The sequence below is a fragment of the Octopus bimaculoides genome, chromosome 3, assembly GCF_046866305.1.
Source record: "Octopus bimaculoides isolate indiv1 chromosome 3, ASM4686630v1, whole genome shotgun sequence".
NCBI lineage: Eukaryota > Metazoa > Mollusca > Cephalopoda > Octopoda > Octopodidae > Octopus > Octopus bimaculoides.
In genome coordinates, this window is record NC_142930.1 from 63,121,707 (window position 1) to 63,140,497 (window position 18,791).

Consider the following 18,791-nt stretch of genomic DNA (forward strand, 5'->3'; position numbering starts at 1 on the left):
AAAAAAAAACGGACAACTTTAGTTTTGTGTAGTCTTTCTTACAGTGAAAACTATGTATTTTACCATACCACTAACACCAGAGAGGTTCCCCATGCAATGAAGTCTAAAGAGTCTGTTTTATCCTGGATCAGTTCTTGTTTAGAATTAATGCCCTCTTATATGGGTAACCTGCGATGCAGCTCATAGAGTCTACATCTCATTTGTATGTTTAATTTTTGTTATATTTTCTATGGATGGCTGCTCTTCATGTCATGAACCACTTTACATGAATGTACTGGGTGTATTTTATTGCACCATTGGCACTAGGGAGATTATATTTACATAAGGTTATTTTACTCCTCGACTTAATTGGTAGTTTCTTATTCAAGATTACTGCCCCCCCCCCCTCCCAAGGCAGGTAACCAATGCAGCTTTTGAAATTCATGCCTAGTTCGTGAATTTTCATAGAGATAATGAAAATAAATGATTTCTGTAAATCAACATTTAGACCTAATTACTTACACATCAAAACAAATCTGATGATAAACTGAGGGTGAATTACAAATTAAAATAAGCAACAAATGTGGTGTTTCTTTTTATCTTCTTGAGTTCTGCTTAGAGTGTTAGTTGAATAGCTCCAGGTTAGCTCTCACCAAAGACAACTATGGCGCATAATTATTTGGCTGAATGACTAAGTGTGACTCAGTCTAACTGAGGACCATGCTGTACATGCCAACAAGCACTGATACAAGTCACATGGAGTACAGTGGGACAATTTAGATATGTAATGAAAGAGTTTTCATGCAGTTACTCAGGCTGCTCAAATTGCAGCAAATCACCTTCAAAGTTCACCCTATTGTCTTAAGAATGATGAATATGGTGGATAAAATAGTTCTGAACATATGTCAGAATATGTCAAATGACAGATTCATCACAGGGAAACATACAGTAAATAGAAGTATTTGGTTAAAGACTAAGAGGTAGTAAAGCAGAATCAATGTTGATACCATTGACCTTACCCACTATTCTCAATGAGAAATATTTTGTAATTGACAAGGAAGTTGCAAATGTCATTGTTGCAGTAGAGAGAAATAAATTGAAAACAAAAAAGCATTTCAGCAGATAAGTTAGTGTTGACATATTGTTTAATGTAGTGAGCATTGAAAATTTAAATAGAAATACTTATGCGCTGAGGAATTGGCAACATTAGGTCAATGGGTAATGTTTTAATCATTCCAGATACCACAGGAGATATGTCCAGATATGTTACAGCATTGATGTAAACCTATTAAATCCTACAAACTAAATAAAATCTAGTCATTGAGTACATATTCAGGATGGTAAAAACTATAGTGTATTAAATGCAATCACCCAAAACAGATACTACACATAATTTACTTCAAAAGTCAAATGATCTCATAAAGTAAAGGCATTTAAACAAAATAATCAGAGCAGTAATTCCACTGACAACATAAAATTAGTATATAATATAAAAATTCAAAATCAGGACACCTTGTATTAAACAAAAAGACATTATCTATTCATTATTCAAAAGATTAGTCAATGCTGCAACTCACATCCAAAACAAACTTAACATGAAGATAAATAATCATATAACCCCACAGTTACATATAAATAGTGCTTAATGCGACCAAGCTAAAAGGAAAATAAAAACAGAAGAGCAGTCTTTGGAAATGAATTAACATTCAAAATAGGTATCTTATATGCATCTCTACAATGAATATTGTATAAAAGGCAGGTAATTCTTAGATTTAATCTGCTATATACAGTATTATGACTTACTCTCAATAACTCTCCATAACATCAGATACTTTTGTCAACTGTTAAAACAATAATATATCATTATAAGGAATGTTTTCCTTAACTGCAATTATGATTTAATAAAACTGCAAATGTTAAAGGAGAACAAGAGAAAAATTAATTACTTTAGATGTAATTTCTTTGATACCACAATGTAAAAACAGTTAGTAAGATCAGATGACATTATCTCACCATGTTATTCACAAGTTTCAGGCAAATCTAAACTGTTTCTATGAAATATACTAAGAAAAGCAAGATGTCAAGACATTTCCTGCAGGTAAAGGTACATTACAAGGAAATAAGAATCTACTTGTACAAATATGACATACTTTTTTAATGAATTTGTGATCAAAAGGTGAACATCTTGTCTTTCATCCAATAATAACATTGCTCCTAAGTAACCAATCCTTTTGTCTGTGAATCGAGATGAGGCAATCAACTTTAAACATTCCAGCTGAAAAAGAGAAAATTTTTTAAAATGTCTTTATTTTGTTCTGAAATAAACATCTGATCGCTTTTTTTCTTTTTGTGCAAGAAATGAGATTATGTAATGTCTAAGAATTATGTAGCAAGTTACAAATAAAAGTTAAAACTGGATCGAGGGTTCATTTTACTGGAAGCACTCATTTACTCTACAACATTTTCTTAATAATATTCACAACTGTCAGCTGTCATAATATTTATCTTTAAATAGAAAGCAGCCAAAATTATTCTAAGTAATTTTGGAGAATTATTCTGGGTAATATTAGAGTTGACAATGAGGAAGCTATTAAGCTAAATAGTCTGCTAGCAGATACATCTTTGTAGTTAGCAAGCAAGATATATATTTCTCCTAAATATTTCATTGGCTAGCTCCATGTCATAGATTAGCTAAAGGTTTAATGTACAATGTGGGTTATCAAAACTTTACCAAAAAATTTGCTGTTCTTCATATTATTATTACAGTATGGATTAATCAGAAACACTGTATTAATCATGGCAGACAAAAATGTATGTACTGCATAACGATTAAAAAAAAAAAAGTATAAAGATACAGCCATCAGAAACCGACAGAGCTGTGTGATGAAGAAGCTCATTTCAAAACTATGTGGTCTAAAGCTCAATCCCACTGCATGGCACCTCAGACAAGTGTTTTCCACCATAGTTTTAGATCAATCTGAGGCTACATGAGAAGCCCATTGGAAGGACTGTTCTAGTTTTTAAACAGTAGACTAAACTCACCACCATCTTGCACACACCCTATTGCATATATTCAGTTGCACACGGGATCCAGTTTGAGGAGAAATTGCCAATTGCTTCCCACTAGTTTTAGAGACACTTAAAAAGTTTATGGGTGCAGCCCTTGGAACTTTAAGTCATGTGTAAAAGAAAAACACATGTTAAAATTTTTTCATTATTGTTTTTTTAAGAACGAACTGCACATATTTTGTGATAGTCTTGGGGTTGTAGTAGTGTTCATGATAGTGCTCTTGATGTGATACTTTGTACCAAAAGCACCAGAAATAGTGAAAACAAACTAAGTAACTTTTAGTACTCCTCTCTATCACTTAGGGTTAGAGAAGCAATTCTCTTTCAAGCACTATACAGAATTAAAATCAACTTAACCAACTTTACTTACCTGACCAAAATGAGCTGGATAGCCAAGCATGTGTATATATAATAATTTAGCCACATTTCTGCAACGATAAGTGTTATCTTCATCTCTAAATGAGTCCCTAATTTGGGCACATTCTTTGTTCACTACAGCCCGTTCATCAGCAGCAGTACGGGCTGATCGGATCTCCCTTATCAGGTCCCGTAATCTCTTCGGGGTTGGCATACCTATCAAAAAATTACAAAGAATTCTTACTCAAAAGGTTTGTTAATAATTACATTAAAAAAATATTAAAGCTCAACATATAACTCCTTTTTGTGTTTTTATTTTAAACAACATTTGAGGAAGTTATTTAACCTCATAGTATTTAATTTAGAAAAACATATAAAAAACAACAATGCATTGTAAAATAATAACATTATAATTCTTTAAATGCAGAAAAAAATTTTTTTGTGAATATCAACATTAATAAGATACAAATTAAACCATGATCAGGATCCAATCTGAATCAAAGCCTGGAATCAAAGTAATTATAATCAAGAATCATGTACAGAATATAAAAAAGCAGAAATTTACTAAGGATAAATTTGATTTATTTTAGTGGCCAAAATAATATCAAATAAAGTAGTTAACATTGGACACAACTCAGATATCAAATTAGTTTAGAGAACAAAGTAAAAAAACCAATGATCCAATACTTTTATACTATATGGGGTCAGATCACTAATAATATGTAAGATAAGAGTGGATAAAAACTCAACATTATGAATACAATGCAAAGACTACACAAATGATAAAGATTTCTGGCAAACTTACAGGAAACCAGAATTTTGTAGTCATGAAATAAATGCTATGTACTACTGACAGGATAGTCATGAAATAAAAGCTATGTTCTACAGAGATAGCTAGCTGATTATACTAAAATTCTGCTCAATGATGATATAATTATTATTGAAAGTATGGTAACTAGGATATAAACATCACAATTACATTCCAAAAGAAGATTCAACTTTGGGAAAGCAAACTGATCTGGCTTCCAAGAAGATCTAGAAAGGAAGATCATGTCACCCAGCAGACATCAAGAATTATGACAATTTTACAAAGTTTGAGCACCAAGTAGCCTACAAGAATATAAAGAGACAGTCACACTCAATACATTTTGGGCCCAGATACTTAAAGTACCAAGCTATAAGCAATACCAATAGCTCTATCAAACTTATGGACTGACTTAGCCATCGCCTCCCAAAGAGATTAATATCAGCATCAACACCTATAATACTGATAAAGCCTTTGGACTGGATAACATTTTCATAGACGGGATCAAACACTTTTGGACCTCTGACATGGAAGTAGATCTTTGAGCTAATGAACACATGCATGCTGACAAAAATACATCTCAAAGAACTGGAGGAAAATCAGGATTTTCTCAAATTGGGCCAAGATCCAGCATATGCAAAGAACTTTCATTCGATTTCTCTGCTATGCCCCAAACAAAAGCTGCTTGAGCATCTGATCATTAACATGTTTGCCCCTGTTGTTGAACCAGCCATCATTCCTCAACATGCTGGATTCCAGCCTGGCAAATCTACAACAAGCCAACTTCTGAATCTCACTCAGCAGACTGAGGATAATAGGAGCAGATTTTGTTGATCTGTTTTCCACATATGATACTTTGAAGCATTGCCACCTCCTGAAAAAGATCTTGGAGTTAATAAAAGATCTGGCAGATACTGACTGCATAGGAGCTCACCTGGAAGATTGGTGTTTCTTTGTGGATGGCAATGACAATGGAAAGACTTACTCCAAAGTAATGTGCTAGCCCTACTACTATGTAACTTCTACACTAATGACAAGCCAATGAATCAGAGAGTACATTTGAAGCAGTAGAAACAAACCTCATCTCAGTTCTAGGTGAACTACTCCTCTCTCATGAATGTAACCACCTACATGCCAACCATTAAAAGGTAAACTTGAGTCTGCTCATTCCATCTCAAGAATTGTGAAGTACCTCTTAACATCAAATGGTCTGGAACATCACTGTACCTACCCTGTCTATGTTGGAGTTACCTTGGCATGCACTATCTCTTTCCAGCATATCAAAAACACCAAAATGAAAGTCGGTTCAATATCCTACAGAAACTAGTCAACTACAAATGGGGAGCTACAACACACACATTATAATCCACCGATTTGACCTTGTGCTATTCTTCTGCGAAGTATACATATCCTGCCTGGGAGAGATTAACCCATACCCAGAAACTTACAGTACTGAACAACACCTGCTGCCTGATCACAGCTGCATGAAATCCACCAACAGAAACAACCTGCACCTCCTTGCAAGCATTACTCCTACTGATATCAGATGGGAAGTAGCCAGGCAAGTTGAAATGACAAAGGCTACTGGTAATGAATGCCACTTCATCCATGGATGTCAATCCCTGACTAATAACTGAAGTCAAGGAAAAACTTCCTCAGTCATGTCCAGTCCTTAACATCCGAGGACAAAACCATGCTTCAATTCTGGATGGAAAAGCTGGAGAATGACTTTCCTCCAATTGGCATGGGAATCCTCTCCTGCTGCAGACCTCCCTCCTGACTCAGAATTACCATGCAGTCAGTGGAAAACACTCAACATTGCCTGACAACAAGAATAGGATGATCAAAAGCTGCTTCAGTCATATGGGGAACAAGACCAACTCATCCTATGAATGTAGAGAAGCAATCCATACTACTACTACCCAAGTCTTGCAGTACAAAAGACTTTGCACAGTACAGTAAAAAAGCAAAGAACTGTCTGAAGAAATGGGAAACTGTTTTATAGCCATTGCACTTCAAGGAACTGAAAAATCACTATTGGCAACAAAGGGTTTTTCTGGCTGTATAAAAAGTAGATATACGTGGTAAGTATAAGAGATTTGATGTAAGTGAAATTATGAGCAATGAGTGCTGAATCAGGCGAATGTGCAATATTTATGAGTGTATATGAATTGGGAAGATAGCTTAACATGTAAGTATTCGCCAACGGCACAAGAGTACTGCATTGAATGCATGTTATATACAAGATGAAAGTGTTGTGTATTGAAGGGAGAAGGTAGCAATGGTTGAGAGGTATACAAAGTATGACATAAGAAAAATCTGAAGATAAGCCTCACATAATACAAAATCAAAACAGTGAAAACAGCACTGTAGACCCATCCAACCCACACAACCAAAGAAAATTCAATTAATTTTATCCCTATTTCTATCTAAAAAAAGTCTTATTCACCATTTTAATATTATGAAGAAAGTGATTATGATAAAAGACCTTTAAGATTAAAAATAAATAAAAATTCAGCAGTTGACAAGGGAAATAAATTCAATTTCTTTTGAACGTCTATTGTTTTCATTTCCATTAACCAATGGTAGAAGTCAACTTCTATCATTTTGATTTTAAAATAAGTTCCATTTAAATAACACATTTTCCAGCAGACAATAAAGGAAGAAAATTGAAATAGAAAAAAAAGAAGACTTTTAGAATACAAGATAAATCAAAAAACGAAAATACAGTAAGTATTCTCTGGCAGACAGTAAAAAGCCTTGAAACTGCTCAAGAGTGAGGGAAATAGGTGAATAGTAAAATAAAGTTGAAATAAAAAAGCCCATAAAAATAAAAAATAAAAATATATGATGGCAGATATCAAGCATAGAAAGCACAGCAATAAAATAAAGCTGTAAAGGTCAGTTCAGGAAGGATCATTAAAACACGTACTATTTTCTTCCAAAACTTAGTGAAATCACCAAGAAAAATGTAGAATCAATACTGGGGGTGATCAAAAATTTGAAAAACATCATAAATTGCTGGATTTTGAGGTGTTGGTTCAGCTGTTTTTACATTTCTGGGATTATATTTAGGCCAACATAAGTGGTCCCTTGCAAGTATAACATCAAACCCTTTTCAAAATAAAAATAACAGTTGAAGTGTGCAGTTTTTTTTATAGATCTTATTGATTTTGTTCTGGTTTTCATAGATGCTGTTTATGAAGTAAAGGCATTAAGACCCTTATATGCTTAACTCAAAATCCCATAAATTATGCTCAGTACATAAAACAAATAAAATCTGTAAGCTAAATTTATTATAGAAGCAACACATCAGCTATTATTAGCTAAAATTGCTTAAGAAAGTCATTCCATTTCCTTCAGTTAATTACTTCTAATTTTAAGACAGCTTTCCTCATGTTACAAATTAGATCGAATAGAAAGGCAACTAAAAAGAAATCTCTCTCTCTCTCTTTTCAACAAGTGTAACCATTCATACTCACTGAGAAATTGAAATTCTGTAGAATCTTACATGAATGAGGGCAGAAAAGAATGGGAGATGAACAAATTAGCTTTATAATAATATTACAACAGAGTATTAAAGAAAAAAAAAAAAAAAGGAAAAGAGAAACTATGTTCTCACTCAAAGTTAATATGGCAGAAAAAAAAAAAAAAATCATGAAATCTATTTTGCTGTATGAAGCTGAACAGATTTTGTTTATAATGAATAAGAGATATACTTGAAAAAAAAAAAATCTTCATACAGATCTACTTGAAGTATTAAATGATTACATGTAGTTTTGATTTAGAAGTGTAGAAGGAATTTTACTCTAACAATGTTAGCCATTGAAAAAATATGTTATTCAATCCACCGAAAAAAAAAATATTCACCAGATCAGAAAAGAAAAGAAAAAAAAACCCACCTACTAGTATTCACTGAAATAAATCATTTATCTTATTAAGAGATTTGATTGTCTGAAGCCACTCAATAGCTTTGATTTAATGCCATCATCAATACCATTGACTAAATTTAAAAAGAAAATCCTAATGCAAATTCAAATGTAATAGTGTTATCTGTAGTTTATTTTCTTTTGAAGATTTAATGAACACTAACAATGAACCTTATGAAGTCGAAACACAAAATACTCAATCAAATGAAATTAACACCCACTTATCAATTCACCAGAGACTACTGACAACTGTTCAAACTAGGGAATAAAAAAAATATATCCATTCAGAGAATTTTTTTAAAAATCCAAAAGTAAATTATTCCCATATATATATATTTATTAATTAAACAAGTAATATATAATTAAATTATTTAAAACCACTTACCAATAGAAGTTTTGAAGATGTTCGCCATGTTGAGAAGCACCAATGCTAAAAGATAAACTAACTAATGGTCAAACTTTAAAGTACACAATGATTTATTGTAATCTATCAGTAGTTAGAGCAACTAAATTAGGTTAATGCAGCAGTTATCTATCAAGTAAATAACCATAAGTTAGTCTAAAGGCAAAATTCAACCATTCTGATATATTGAACCACTGATAAACAGGAGGAAAAAAAAATGTACTTCTTCCCTTATATAAAAAGCTGAACTTGTTATTCAGTAGAGTAATAAGGTGGATAATTGATAGCAGTCTTTTGAAAAGCCAATGTGACTGCTAACCTTTAATTTACAACAACCAAGAATGACTCAAAAGTGTTTAGATGAAATTAGGAGTGAGAAATATTAGTTAAGAAATGTTCTGTTAGAACAGTTAGTTTAAGGCATGAATTTATATTCAAATAAGAAAATGGTATTTTTAATGATATGTGTATGATGCAACTGAGAAAGATGCTTAAATGAGATTTAACAAAATGTCAATGAATTGCTCTAACGGCAAATATGTTAAGCAGTTTTTGCAATGCATTTTCTATCCACAAAAGTGTGCACACGCATGTTGTTTGTGTGTGTGTGTGTGTGTGTGTGTGTGTGTGTGTGTGTGTGTGAGTTTATATATATATATAAGGGAATAGCTGCATTAGCTGCATTATTAATTACTAGATCTATGTTATTGTAGAAAATATTTTTATACATTCATCAATTAGTTTTTAATCAGGATTGAATTAAGAACAGGTTTACATTTACATATATATATATATATATATATATATATATATATATATATATATATATATATATATATATATATATATATATATGTATGTATATATCTTGGTCTAAATAAATGTAACTTTTATTTAAATATAGTTTATAAATTTAAACAAATTAGAAAATATGAATTATAAATGATTCTTCATAAATGTTTTAACCAATTACATAAAAAAAGAAAAGAAATGGAAACAATTGAATGGAAACATTAAAATGTTTACAAATTATTTGTAATATGAAAAAAAAAGTCAACAATTTAAAAGCATATGAAAACAACAAAATTAACTACTTAGTAGGTTAATTATATATAAATACACATACATGGATGTGCCTTATGTTACTCTAATAAACACATGTAAACATGCTTGCATGCAGACATTTACCTAGTATTATTAAAATTTCATTATGACTGCTTAAAATTTTGAAATGTTACTAATTTAAATGCTTAACCAAAATAATTTTCTTTATATCTATTTCCATGACTGCAAATACACTTACATTACAGCTTATATATTTAAAAACAACAGCATTTAGTCTTTTTTAAATTTATAACTATAAAAAGCAATTAAAACATGAAAATTATCAGTAGATTGTTAGAGTGAATATTAAAAATATTTATTTAATGCATTATCGTGTTAGCTGTGCAATCTTTAGAGACTATGGTGGTTAGTATAAATTTGAAGTTATTAGTGTGACATAAGAAAATCCTAATTCACTAGCATGCTTAATGTAAATATGTTGACCTAAATTTTGTTAACATCAGTTTAAAATCTAGACGTGTATTTGGATATGAAAAAATGTTATAAAATATGAGTTGAGCTCAGAATGAGTGGTGTTATGAAAAGATTGAAATACAAAGTAACACTTGAATGAAAGCAAATGCATTCTTGGTAGAGAAATGAATGGCAATCTGGTTATGGAAAAGCACCCAGTCCAATATAACTGTGTGTGCGAATTGAACAGTTCAAGTAAACTGATTGAAATATTGATCAAACACAAAATACATATTTGATTTTATGTTATTGTTATTTTGGAATTTTTCTTTTCCAAGAATCAATTTTTAAAAGAAATGAAAAATCAATTTTTATCAAGTGAGAAGACATTTTATTTGTTTATTCATTTTTGCAAATGAATAAAATGATTATTTCATTGAAAAACAAAAAACAAAAAAACTTATAAACCTATTTTGTTGTGCTATAAACCTCATCTGCAAATTCAATAAACAACAGCAGGTATTAATCATAAATATTATAGCTACTGAAGCAAATATATATCATCCAATTCTTTAAATTCTTTTCTACTCTAGGCAAAAGGCCCAAAATTTTATGGGGAAGGGGGCCAGTCGATTAGATTGACCCCAGTACACAACTGGTACTTACTTAGTTTATCGACTCTGAAAGGATGAAAGGCAAAGTCGACCTTGGTGGAATTTGAACTCAGAATGTAAAGACATGAAATACTGCTAAGAATGTAAAGACAGATGAAATACTGCTGGCGTGCTAATGTTCCTGCCAGCTCGCTGCCTTCCAATTCTTTAAATTCTACATTAGGCTTGAAGGTGATTTTTCTTTTGTTAAACATTTGCAAAACCAGCATCTACATTCATCATCTGGACACTACTGATTTCATGTGTTTATTTTTGTGAGCTTTTTAGTCTAATATCACTAAGTCTTTTTTTTTAACTAATGAGATAATTGAATAAAATACCTATTTAATGCATGATTAGTGTATGAAATGCTCACCTACCAAAGTAGAATAAAAGACTAATAATTCATTATTTTGGTCAAGAACAAAACAAACACTATGTGCAGTTTATTTTGGAGTCTCTTTGTGAAATTGAATTCATTTTCCTTGTCAAAATATCTTTCGGGCACTTTAGTAACTTGTCTAACCTAGCAGGTTTCTTTGAAAAATAGTATTTGAACAATGGCTAATTAAAGAACAGAGCAGAACTCTGCTCTTTTTATGCTTGCTCAAAGATAGTGACAATTAAGTACAAATAGTTGGAAGTCCTTTTTTTTGTTAATATCCAGACAAGTAGCTGGAAGATGGAGTATAACTGGATAATAAAGTTGAATAAACACTAGATATGTACCTGAGAGAAGTGACTGATAGTGAGAGCTAAAGAATCCACATTTGAAGCAGATCAAATTAATATTAATGTAGAGGAAGAAGAAATAGCCTAATTCTTTAAGATAAGTTTTGTCACAGCTTTAAATTGACGATGGGTGAGGCTAAAATGACCAATATTCATAGGTTGCTGCTGACTAATATCTCAATTCCCATGCAGGATCCAGCTAGCAGTTAATAGGCAAAGAATGCATTCATTTTCCTCATGGGTGAAGGGAGGTCACCAATCATGAACAGGAGTGAACAAAATACATGATTATGCAATGTTGTTAGAGTGTAGGATAAAACACGTTATGATATTCCTTTTCTGCACTACAAGTTCAAATCCTGCTGAGGTCAACATATCCTTTCAGATACAATAAAGTACCAGTCCAGGAGGGCAGAATTGTTAGAGTGATAGATGAAATGACATACAATCTCTCTTTGTTCCAGCTTGATGTGGTCTATATTCAAATTCAACCAATGATCACGGTTAATCATCTAGCCACAGTTGCATCCCAACCATCTTGCAATTGGCCAATATGGACAAATAGGTATACAACCAACATAGATAAGCCTATAACATCATGTTAAAACTTTCTTCCAGAAGGGGTTCAAACATGGCTAAAAAGAATGAATTAAAGTAGCCTCCTAGGACATTACTCAAACTTTTAAATTTTGAAGAAACCACTTCTGAGAAACCTTTCCCATTACAGATACTAATAGGAGATCGACACAAATAAAAGGCAGTGTATCATCAAGGCTATCTAAAATTGCATCTCTAGTCTGAGTGTTTGTAATATTGTGGACTAAAGGCAACCAAGAACTAGAAAGTGGTTTTTAAATTAATTGGCAGAAGCTTATTACAGTAAAAACAAAAGTAGCTTGGAGTGTATGTAGCAGGTCAGCAGCAGTAGATAGGTATTATACCATGTTATTAATTGTAATTTATTCCTCCTCCTACTCCTTGCCATCATCATTTTAATGTACAAATTTTCTGTGTTGGTGTGAGCTGTGATGACATGTACATTTGTCATGATGTGTCATCAATTTTGTTGGGCCAAACATTCTTAAATACCATCAATTAATGCTTATATAACTAATATTTATCTATCATTAAATCTAACTATTAAAAAAAAAAAAAGAGTAAACAAAAAATTTGTTTAAGCAAACCTTTAAACAGATTATTTTTACAACTACCATACAAACAATCTCCATAAAGGTTAGCTATAAGTATGCTAAGGTCAATAAGTATTATTTGGAAGTTATGCTCTGGAAAGATAAATAATTTCTTTATATTGATACGAGACAGTGGTTTTCCTTGTAAACTCATTTTTTTGTTGTTGCTGTGGTTATTTTTTTAATTAAATTCCTTCATTGGTATTAATAATTTTGACATTTATTGATCGGCACTAATAAATTTAATAAAACTCTAGTTTACTATGCAAAGAAGTAGTCTTGTTATATATACATACAATCTATTGATTTTAGGGTACGTTAGAATTCCTAAGGGTTAAGGGAAATATCTTGGGACATTTCAGGATTACATAGTCATGCATTTATGGTTAGTACTGGGAATTAAAAACATGCAGTGATTAGGTTAACTAGAATACAGCTTGCAATATTTTGAAGATTCATATGTTTGGCATTAGCAAATAATTTTGCTTGTTTTTTTTCCGCCCTTCACTTTGTTATAATTTTAAAAGAGAAATACAATTCTTAACAAAATTTTCAGTTCAATAGTTTTCTCCTTCAAAATATTGCCACATTAAGAAGTTTAAAATTTTAAAACAATTTTGTGCATTTCATTACCTTAAATATACAAATAAAATATTGGTTTTGGAAACTTATACACATAGCTTTATTAGTGGTATTAGTTGCTTGTGGTGAGGAAATGTCTAGGGGTTTAAAATGTTAGAATTTAAGAAAAAATATTCACAAGAAAATGGATGTATTTACCTTTCAATGACCAAATTGCTCTATTTCTTAATACAACATTTTTTTGGATTTGCGCCAATATAGTCGTTGACTAGCAAAAAGAAGAAATGAATTTCTTTCAAAATGCTTAACTAAAATAGCACTAAATCGTATAGTTATACGTTTAGGTGAGTGTTCTTCCTTTCCTTTTTGTTGTTATTGAATGCAAATGTCATATATATATAATTCATATTAAAAAATTGTTAACACAAAAGAAATAAAAAATGCTACAGAAAAAGTTTTTCTAAATATTTTGTTTCTATTTCTCCAAGTTGAAGGTGTTTGCAAATTTAGACACATGAACAGAGATAATGTTTTGTTTTGATATCCTTATTAACATAAACTATTGATAGTAAAATTTTAGGAAGGTTTTTCAGTTCATACCCAACAACCAGTAGTTCTGCATTATAGTCGCTCACTCACTTTTCCCCTTCACACACTCACATGCTGAGGATTCATTTCATGTAGATTTTTTTTTTTTTAATGATCTTAATCCCTTTTCAAATTTTCAGTGTAGTAGTAGTGTAACAAGGAGTGTAGTTGGCTATTTTCTCCTATTTTTAACCTAGACTAATGAAAATATTTCATATTTATCATGTTTAAATATAAACATTAAGAGTAAAATTAAACCTATTCATATATCTCATTATATAAGATACAAAGCCAGTTATTAAATCAGTAAATATGAAAGGATCTTTTTTTTTTAATCATTACACATCAATATGGAAGTAATGTTAAAGAGAATGGTATAATGTGGAAGACTGTGAAATGAAATTGATAATGAGCAAGTTAATCTGGTTGATTATACACCAAATTATGCAGCTAAAATGAGATAATTATTTGATTTCAATAAAAAATTCATGTACTTGAAAAAAAAAAAATGTGCATAATAAGGAGAAATGATTGATTACAAGGAATCATTACAATTGGCAAAAAACAAAACTGTCAGAGGTGAAGTAGAAACATCATGACATTTCCACTGAAACTGCTTGCTTTTGTATTCGTATGTCTGCACACACTAATTAAAGCAAAGAGTAGAACAGTAGCAAAACTATAATCATATGAAATGGTGTTATAATATTTTCAATGAGAGTTGTCGAGCAACAAGTGTTACCAGTAGGAATTATTCCAGTAGTTTTATATTATAGGGTTTTCTCTCTTTATCATTTTATTTTTTTTGGTAAATAAATAGCATTATTATATAAACCCGAACAAAATATTTTAAATACTGTAATAAAAAATTATGTGACAACTTTTTTCCTGAATTTCTGAGTTGGTATCTACTGATGTATTTGAATTATATTCTTCCTTTTGATTTTTATGTTCATAACATTTCAGCTGTTGTACCCTTCAGCCTTCTTCAGGTGCCTATCATGTACATTAATATTCTTGAAATTTTGAATGAAATTCTTTATTAAATATATGGGTTTCAATTGTCTTCACCGTCTTGTCCATACCAAGGATATTGTCATATTAGTTATCCTCACGCTTGTGATTTCACTTGTTCAATCACCTTGAACCAATGTATATATAAATCATCTAACTCATACTGAACTCATCTCAAGCAGTTAAACTACAGCACTTAACACTTGATCAATGCTTATATTCACTCTCCCATTATCCCATAAGACAGTCAGGAAATTACTTGCCAATATACTTGTGCATATTAAGGTAGCAAGCTGGCACAATCATTAGCACACTGGGCAAAATGCTTAGCGGTATTTTGTCCATCTTTACATTTTGGGCTCAAATTCTGCCAAGGTTGACTTTGCCTTTCATCCTTTTGGGGTTGATGTAATTGACTTAACCGCTTCTCCAAAATTGCTGGCTTTGTGCCAAAATTTTAATCCAATGTATTTGTACATATTGTTGAAAAACATTTTTGATACATATCAATTGAAGTGTAACAAAAAATAAAGAGGTTTTGGAAAAAAATTTTCACCTGATGTACAGCCATAGCTTACAATAAAGAGTGGATTTATCAAGAAAGGATTATAAAAGGAATGATAAAAGATTTAGAAGCCTAATATTGTTCCTTAGAAATTTAAACTCACAAACATAAAATAGCACAAAAGGAACAAGGGGAAGAGGTTACAACAGGTAGACATAAAATCAAAAGTTGGCAGGCAAATCGGAAACACACACACACACACACACACACACACACAAAAATAGCATAAAAGGTTGTGCACAATGAATTCTATGCCACAAAAGGAAAAAGAACAGACTGACATTTTTACCATTAAAAAAATGTTCAGGTGAAAACCTACCTCATGTACAAATTCTAAATTAAATAGTGACAGGAAAGTTGAAAGGGTTAAATGATTTGCTTGGTATATAAAATACTTTGAAAGTTAGTAACTCTTTGATTTATCTTCTTGGCCATAACTTGTAGATATGAATTCCAATAGTTGGCTAGGAAACCAATAAAATGTACTAAATATTGTCTAACAAAACTTAATATATGGAGATGTGAAACATTAACTTTCAGCCAAGCAACAATGAATTTGCTCAATGCATTCTCTCTAAAAATTCAATTAATATAGTAAATAGTGCTATTACTTGATAGTAATAGATAACTACTTAATGTTAATATTGACTGTCATTATTCCTCCCTGTTGAAACGTAACAGAAAAGACAATATCCTGATTTTAACCAAAGCTAGTTAACATTTCAATATTGATTTTTTACAAGTTCTCAAATGTAAGTGATTTCTTTGAGTAGGTACAAGAACAAGTTTTTGCAAGGAACTGAAGGAAAGTATATTGTTAGGATTTGATCTCAGAACAAACTAATTTTTTTTTATTATTTAGTCAGAAGAGGATGTGCAATGTCCATTGCTCTATGAGAAAGAGAGGAAGTTAGCCTCAAATCACAAACCTGGCCTAAATGCTTGTAAGAGAGTGGATGCCACTAAAACCAGGTGGTAGAATTAAACAGGGTGACAAATTAAGTTTATCGCTTAATAACAGGAGACCATTCTCCCCAACAGTTTCCACCTACCAAATTTCATTAATAAGGCTTTGGTCAACCCAAAGACACTTGCACCAGATGCTGAACAGTGAATCAAATCCCAAACCATATAATTGCGTAGTGTACCACAGAACCAAAATTACTGTTTTCCATTTGTCAGTCATCCCAGAATGTTTCAATAATAAGGGTAAATTTTTGAAGTCAGTTTTTTCCAAAACACTTTAGCAATTCAACCAACAAAGTCTTAAAATAAATTTTTAAACAGCCTTGAAAGAAATAGTTTTATCAGAAGCATGACTAACTTAATCATGAAATTTACCTCTCAATTTGAAAAATAAAAAGAGATTATTCTATTAAAATTTATCGTATTGTATTTAAATTTATTCTATTCTACATTTTTAAAAGAGGGGTATAGTGAATTATATTAACTCCAGTACTTCACTGGTACTATATTTTATCAATCCCAGGGGATGAAAGGCAAAAACAACCTAAGTAGGAGGAATGAACTCTCAATGTAAAGGCTCATAGCTAAATACCATAAAGCATTTTGTCTGATGCTCTATTAATTCTGCGAATCCCTTGAGATTTTAATATCATATTCTTAGCTTCCAAGAGTTGAAAATGTTGACCCATGTGAGTAATTAATTGTATGATAAATAAGAATCGACATAAATTAATGAAATAATGTTAGCTTACTTGCACTGAAATTAATGTTTAAATTGGCACAATCTGAATCAGACACTTGTACAATATATAAAATGGCAGAAGCAAGCTGTTCTTTTTGGCAGTTTGTCGATATAAATAACAAAGCAGAGAGTGAGAAAAAAATCAATGAGCAACAAATTGAATCCTATCATAACTGATCTTCTTACAATAAATATGATAATAGCTTTAATAACAAATAAAATGTTTCATACAAAACCAAGGAAGATAAATAAAATCCTACACTAGTAAAATATTTTTACTGTTAAATAGATAAGGAAACCTTATTAAATTAGTCCCTGGTCAGCCCTGATCAAATAAAACAAACCCATGTTCACAGCTGGAATAGCTGTAAACATCCCATTTTTTTTATTCAGTCACAATGTTTGCGAAATTACATTTTTTACTCAGTCACAATGTTTCCAAGATTACAATATCTAATGTTTCTTTTACATTTATTTATTTTTGGAGGGTATCTTTTATTTATTGATAACTGAACAGCAGCAGTTTAAGGATGGTGTTTAACCCAAAATTCACTCTTCCCTTGGATACAACATACTTTACAGGTAACTTTCTAAATACAAAATTTGTCTGCCTATCTATCAGCAAGGTAAGTTGAATTAAGTGAAGAAGCTTCTACATGCTACTCAGCCAGGTAGAAAATGCATCTCAATCACATTTAACTCATAATCTATTGTCTTATAAAAAAAAAAAAAAAAAAAAAAGACATTAGATAATTGGATAATGCATTTCAATACTGAATAAAAGACAGGAAGTTCATAGGGGTGCTTGATCAGGGCTGACATTGGGTGAAAACACTAACGGAAGCAAGTAAAAGTATATTGGCAAAAAGTCAACCTGTAAAAATATATGAATTTCTGGCCCATTACTCAATATTTCTATTTTACCTTTCTTTTCTTCTTTTATTGGTTTCAGTCATTTGACTGCGGCCATGCTGGAGCACCACCTTTAGTCGAACAAATCGACCCTAGGACTTATTCTTTGTAACCCTAGTACTTATTCTATTGATCTCTTTTGCCGAACCACTAGGTTACAGGGACAAACACATCAACATCGGTTGTCAAGCGATGATGAGGGAACAAACACAGACACACAAACATATATATATATATTATACACATAACAGGCTCCTTTCAGTTTCCATCTACCAAATCCACTTGCAAGGCTTTGGTCGGCCCAAGGCTATAGTAGAAGACACTTGCCCAAGGTGCCATGCAGTGGGACTGAACCTGGAACCATGTGGTTGGTAAACAAGCTACTTACCACACAGCCACAGTTTCATTAAATATCTTTTTTTTATTTAAAATACATAGTCAGGTAGTAGAGACAGTAGCCATAACATTCTTCAGGATTTATGAGATTACTGGAGAAAAATTATCTTCTGACTGGAGACCTGGACCAAATACTTGCAACAAATGGACTCTACTAAAGACATAAAAAGGTGTTAAATCAGGCACAAATTAAGTCCATCACCCATGAACAACACACAGCTTTAAGCCCACTAAGGAACTTCAATGTAGTTGCTCAATCTGCTTCATATAGCAGCTAAATTTATCTCATATCACACTTTATCGTGTTAAAAAAGGAATGGAAACAAATATAGTTGTAGATACCAGAGATGATGGTCACATGTAGAATACCTTTCACCAGAGAGTTGTCCAA

The 18,791-nt window shown here is 31.5% G+C and overlaps 1 protein-coding gene across 40 annotated transcripts in view; it reads right to left on the reverse strand.

Moving 5' to 3' along the window:
* Positions 1–18,791, reverse strand: part of LOC106879213 (AP-1 complex subunit gamma-1) — a 139,068-nt gene that overhangs the window by 69,590 nt on the left and 50,687 nt on the right. For 11 of the 40 annotated variants that reach the window (XM_089349057.1, XM_052966411.2, XM_089349067.1 and 8 more), the window contains 4 exons: positions 13,416–13,485; positions 8,525–8,569; positions 3,419–3,621; positions 2,130–2,254 (listed from right to left, as the gene is read on the reverse strand). In XM_089349057.1, the coding sequence (XP_089205183.1) occupies positions 2,130–2,254; positions 3,419–3,621; positions 8,525–8,569; positions 13,416–13,485 (443 nt within the window). Of the gene's footprint in view, positions 1–2,129; positions 2,255–3,418; positions 3,622–7,142; positions 7,325–8,524; positions 8,598–13,415; positions 13,486–18,791 lie in introns of those variants that run through there. The other 29 variants (XM_052966413.2, XM_052966410.2, XM_089349077.1 and 26 more) reach the window with 8 other exon arrangements.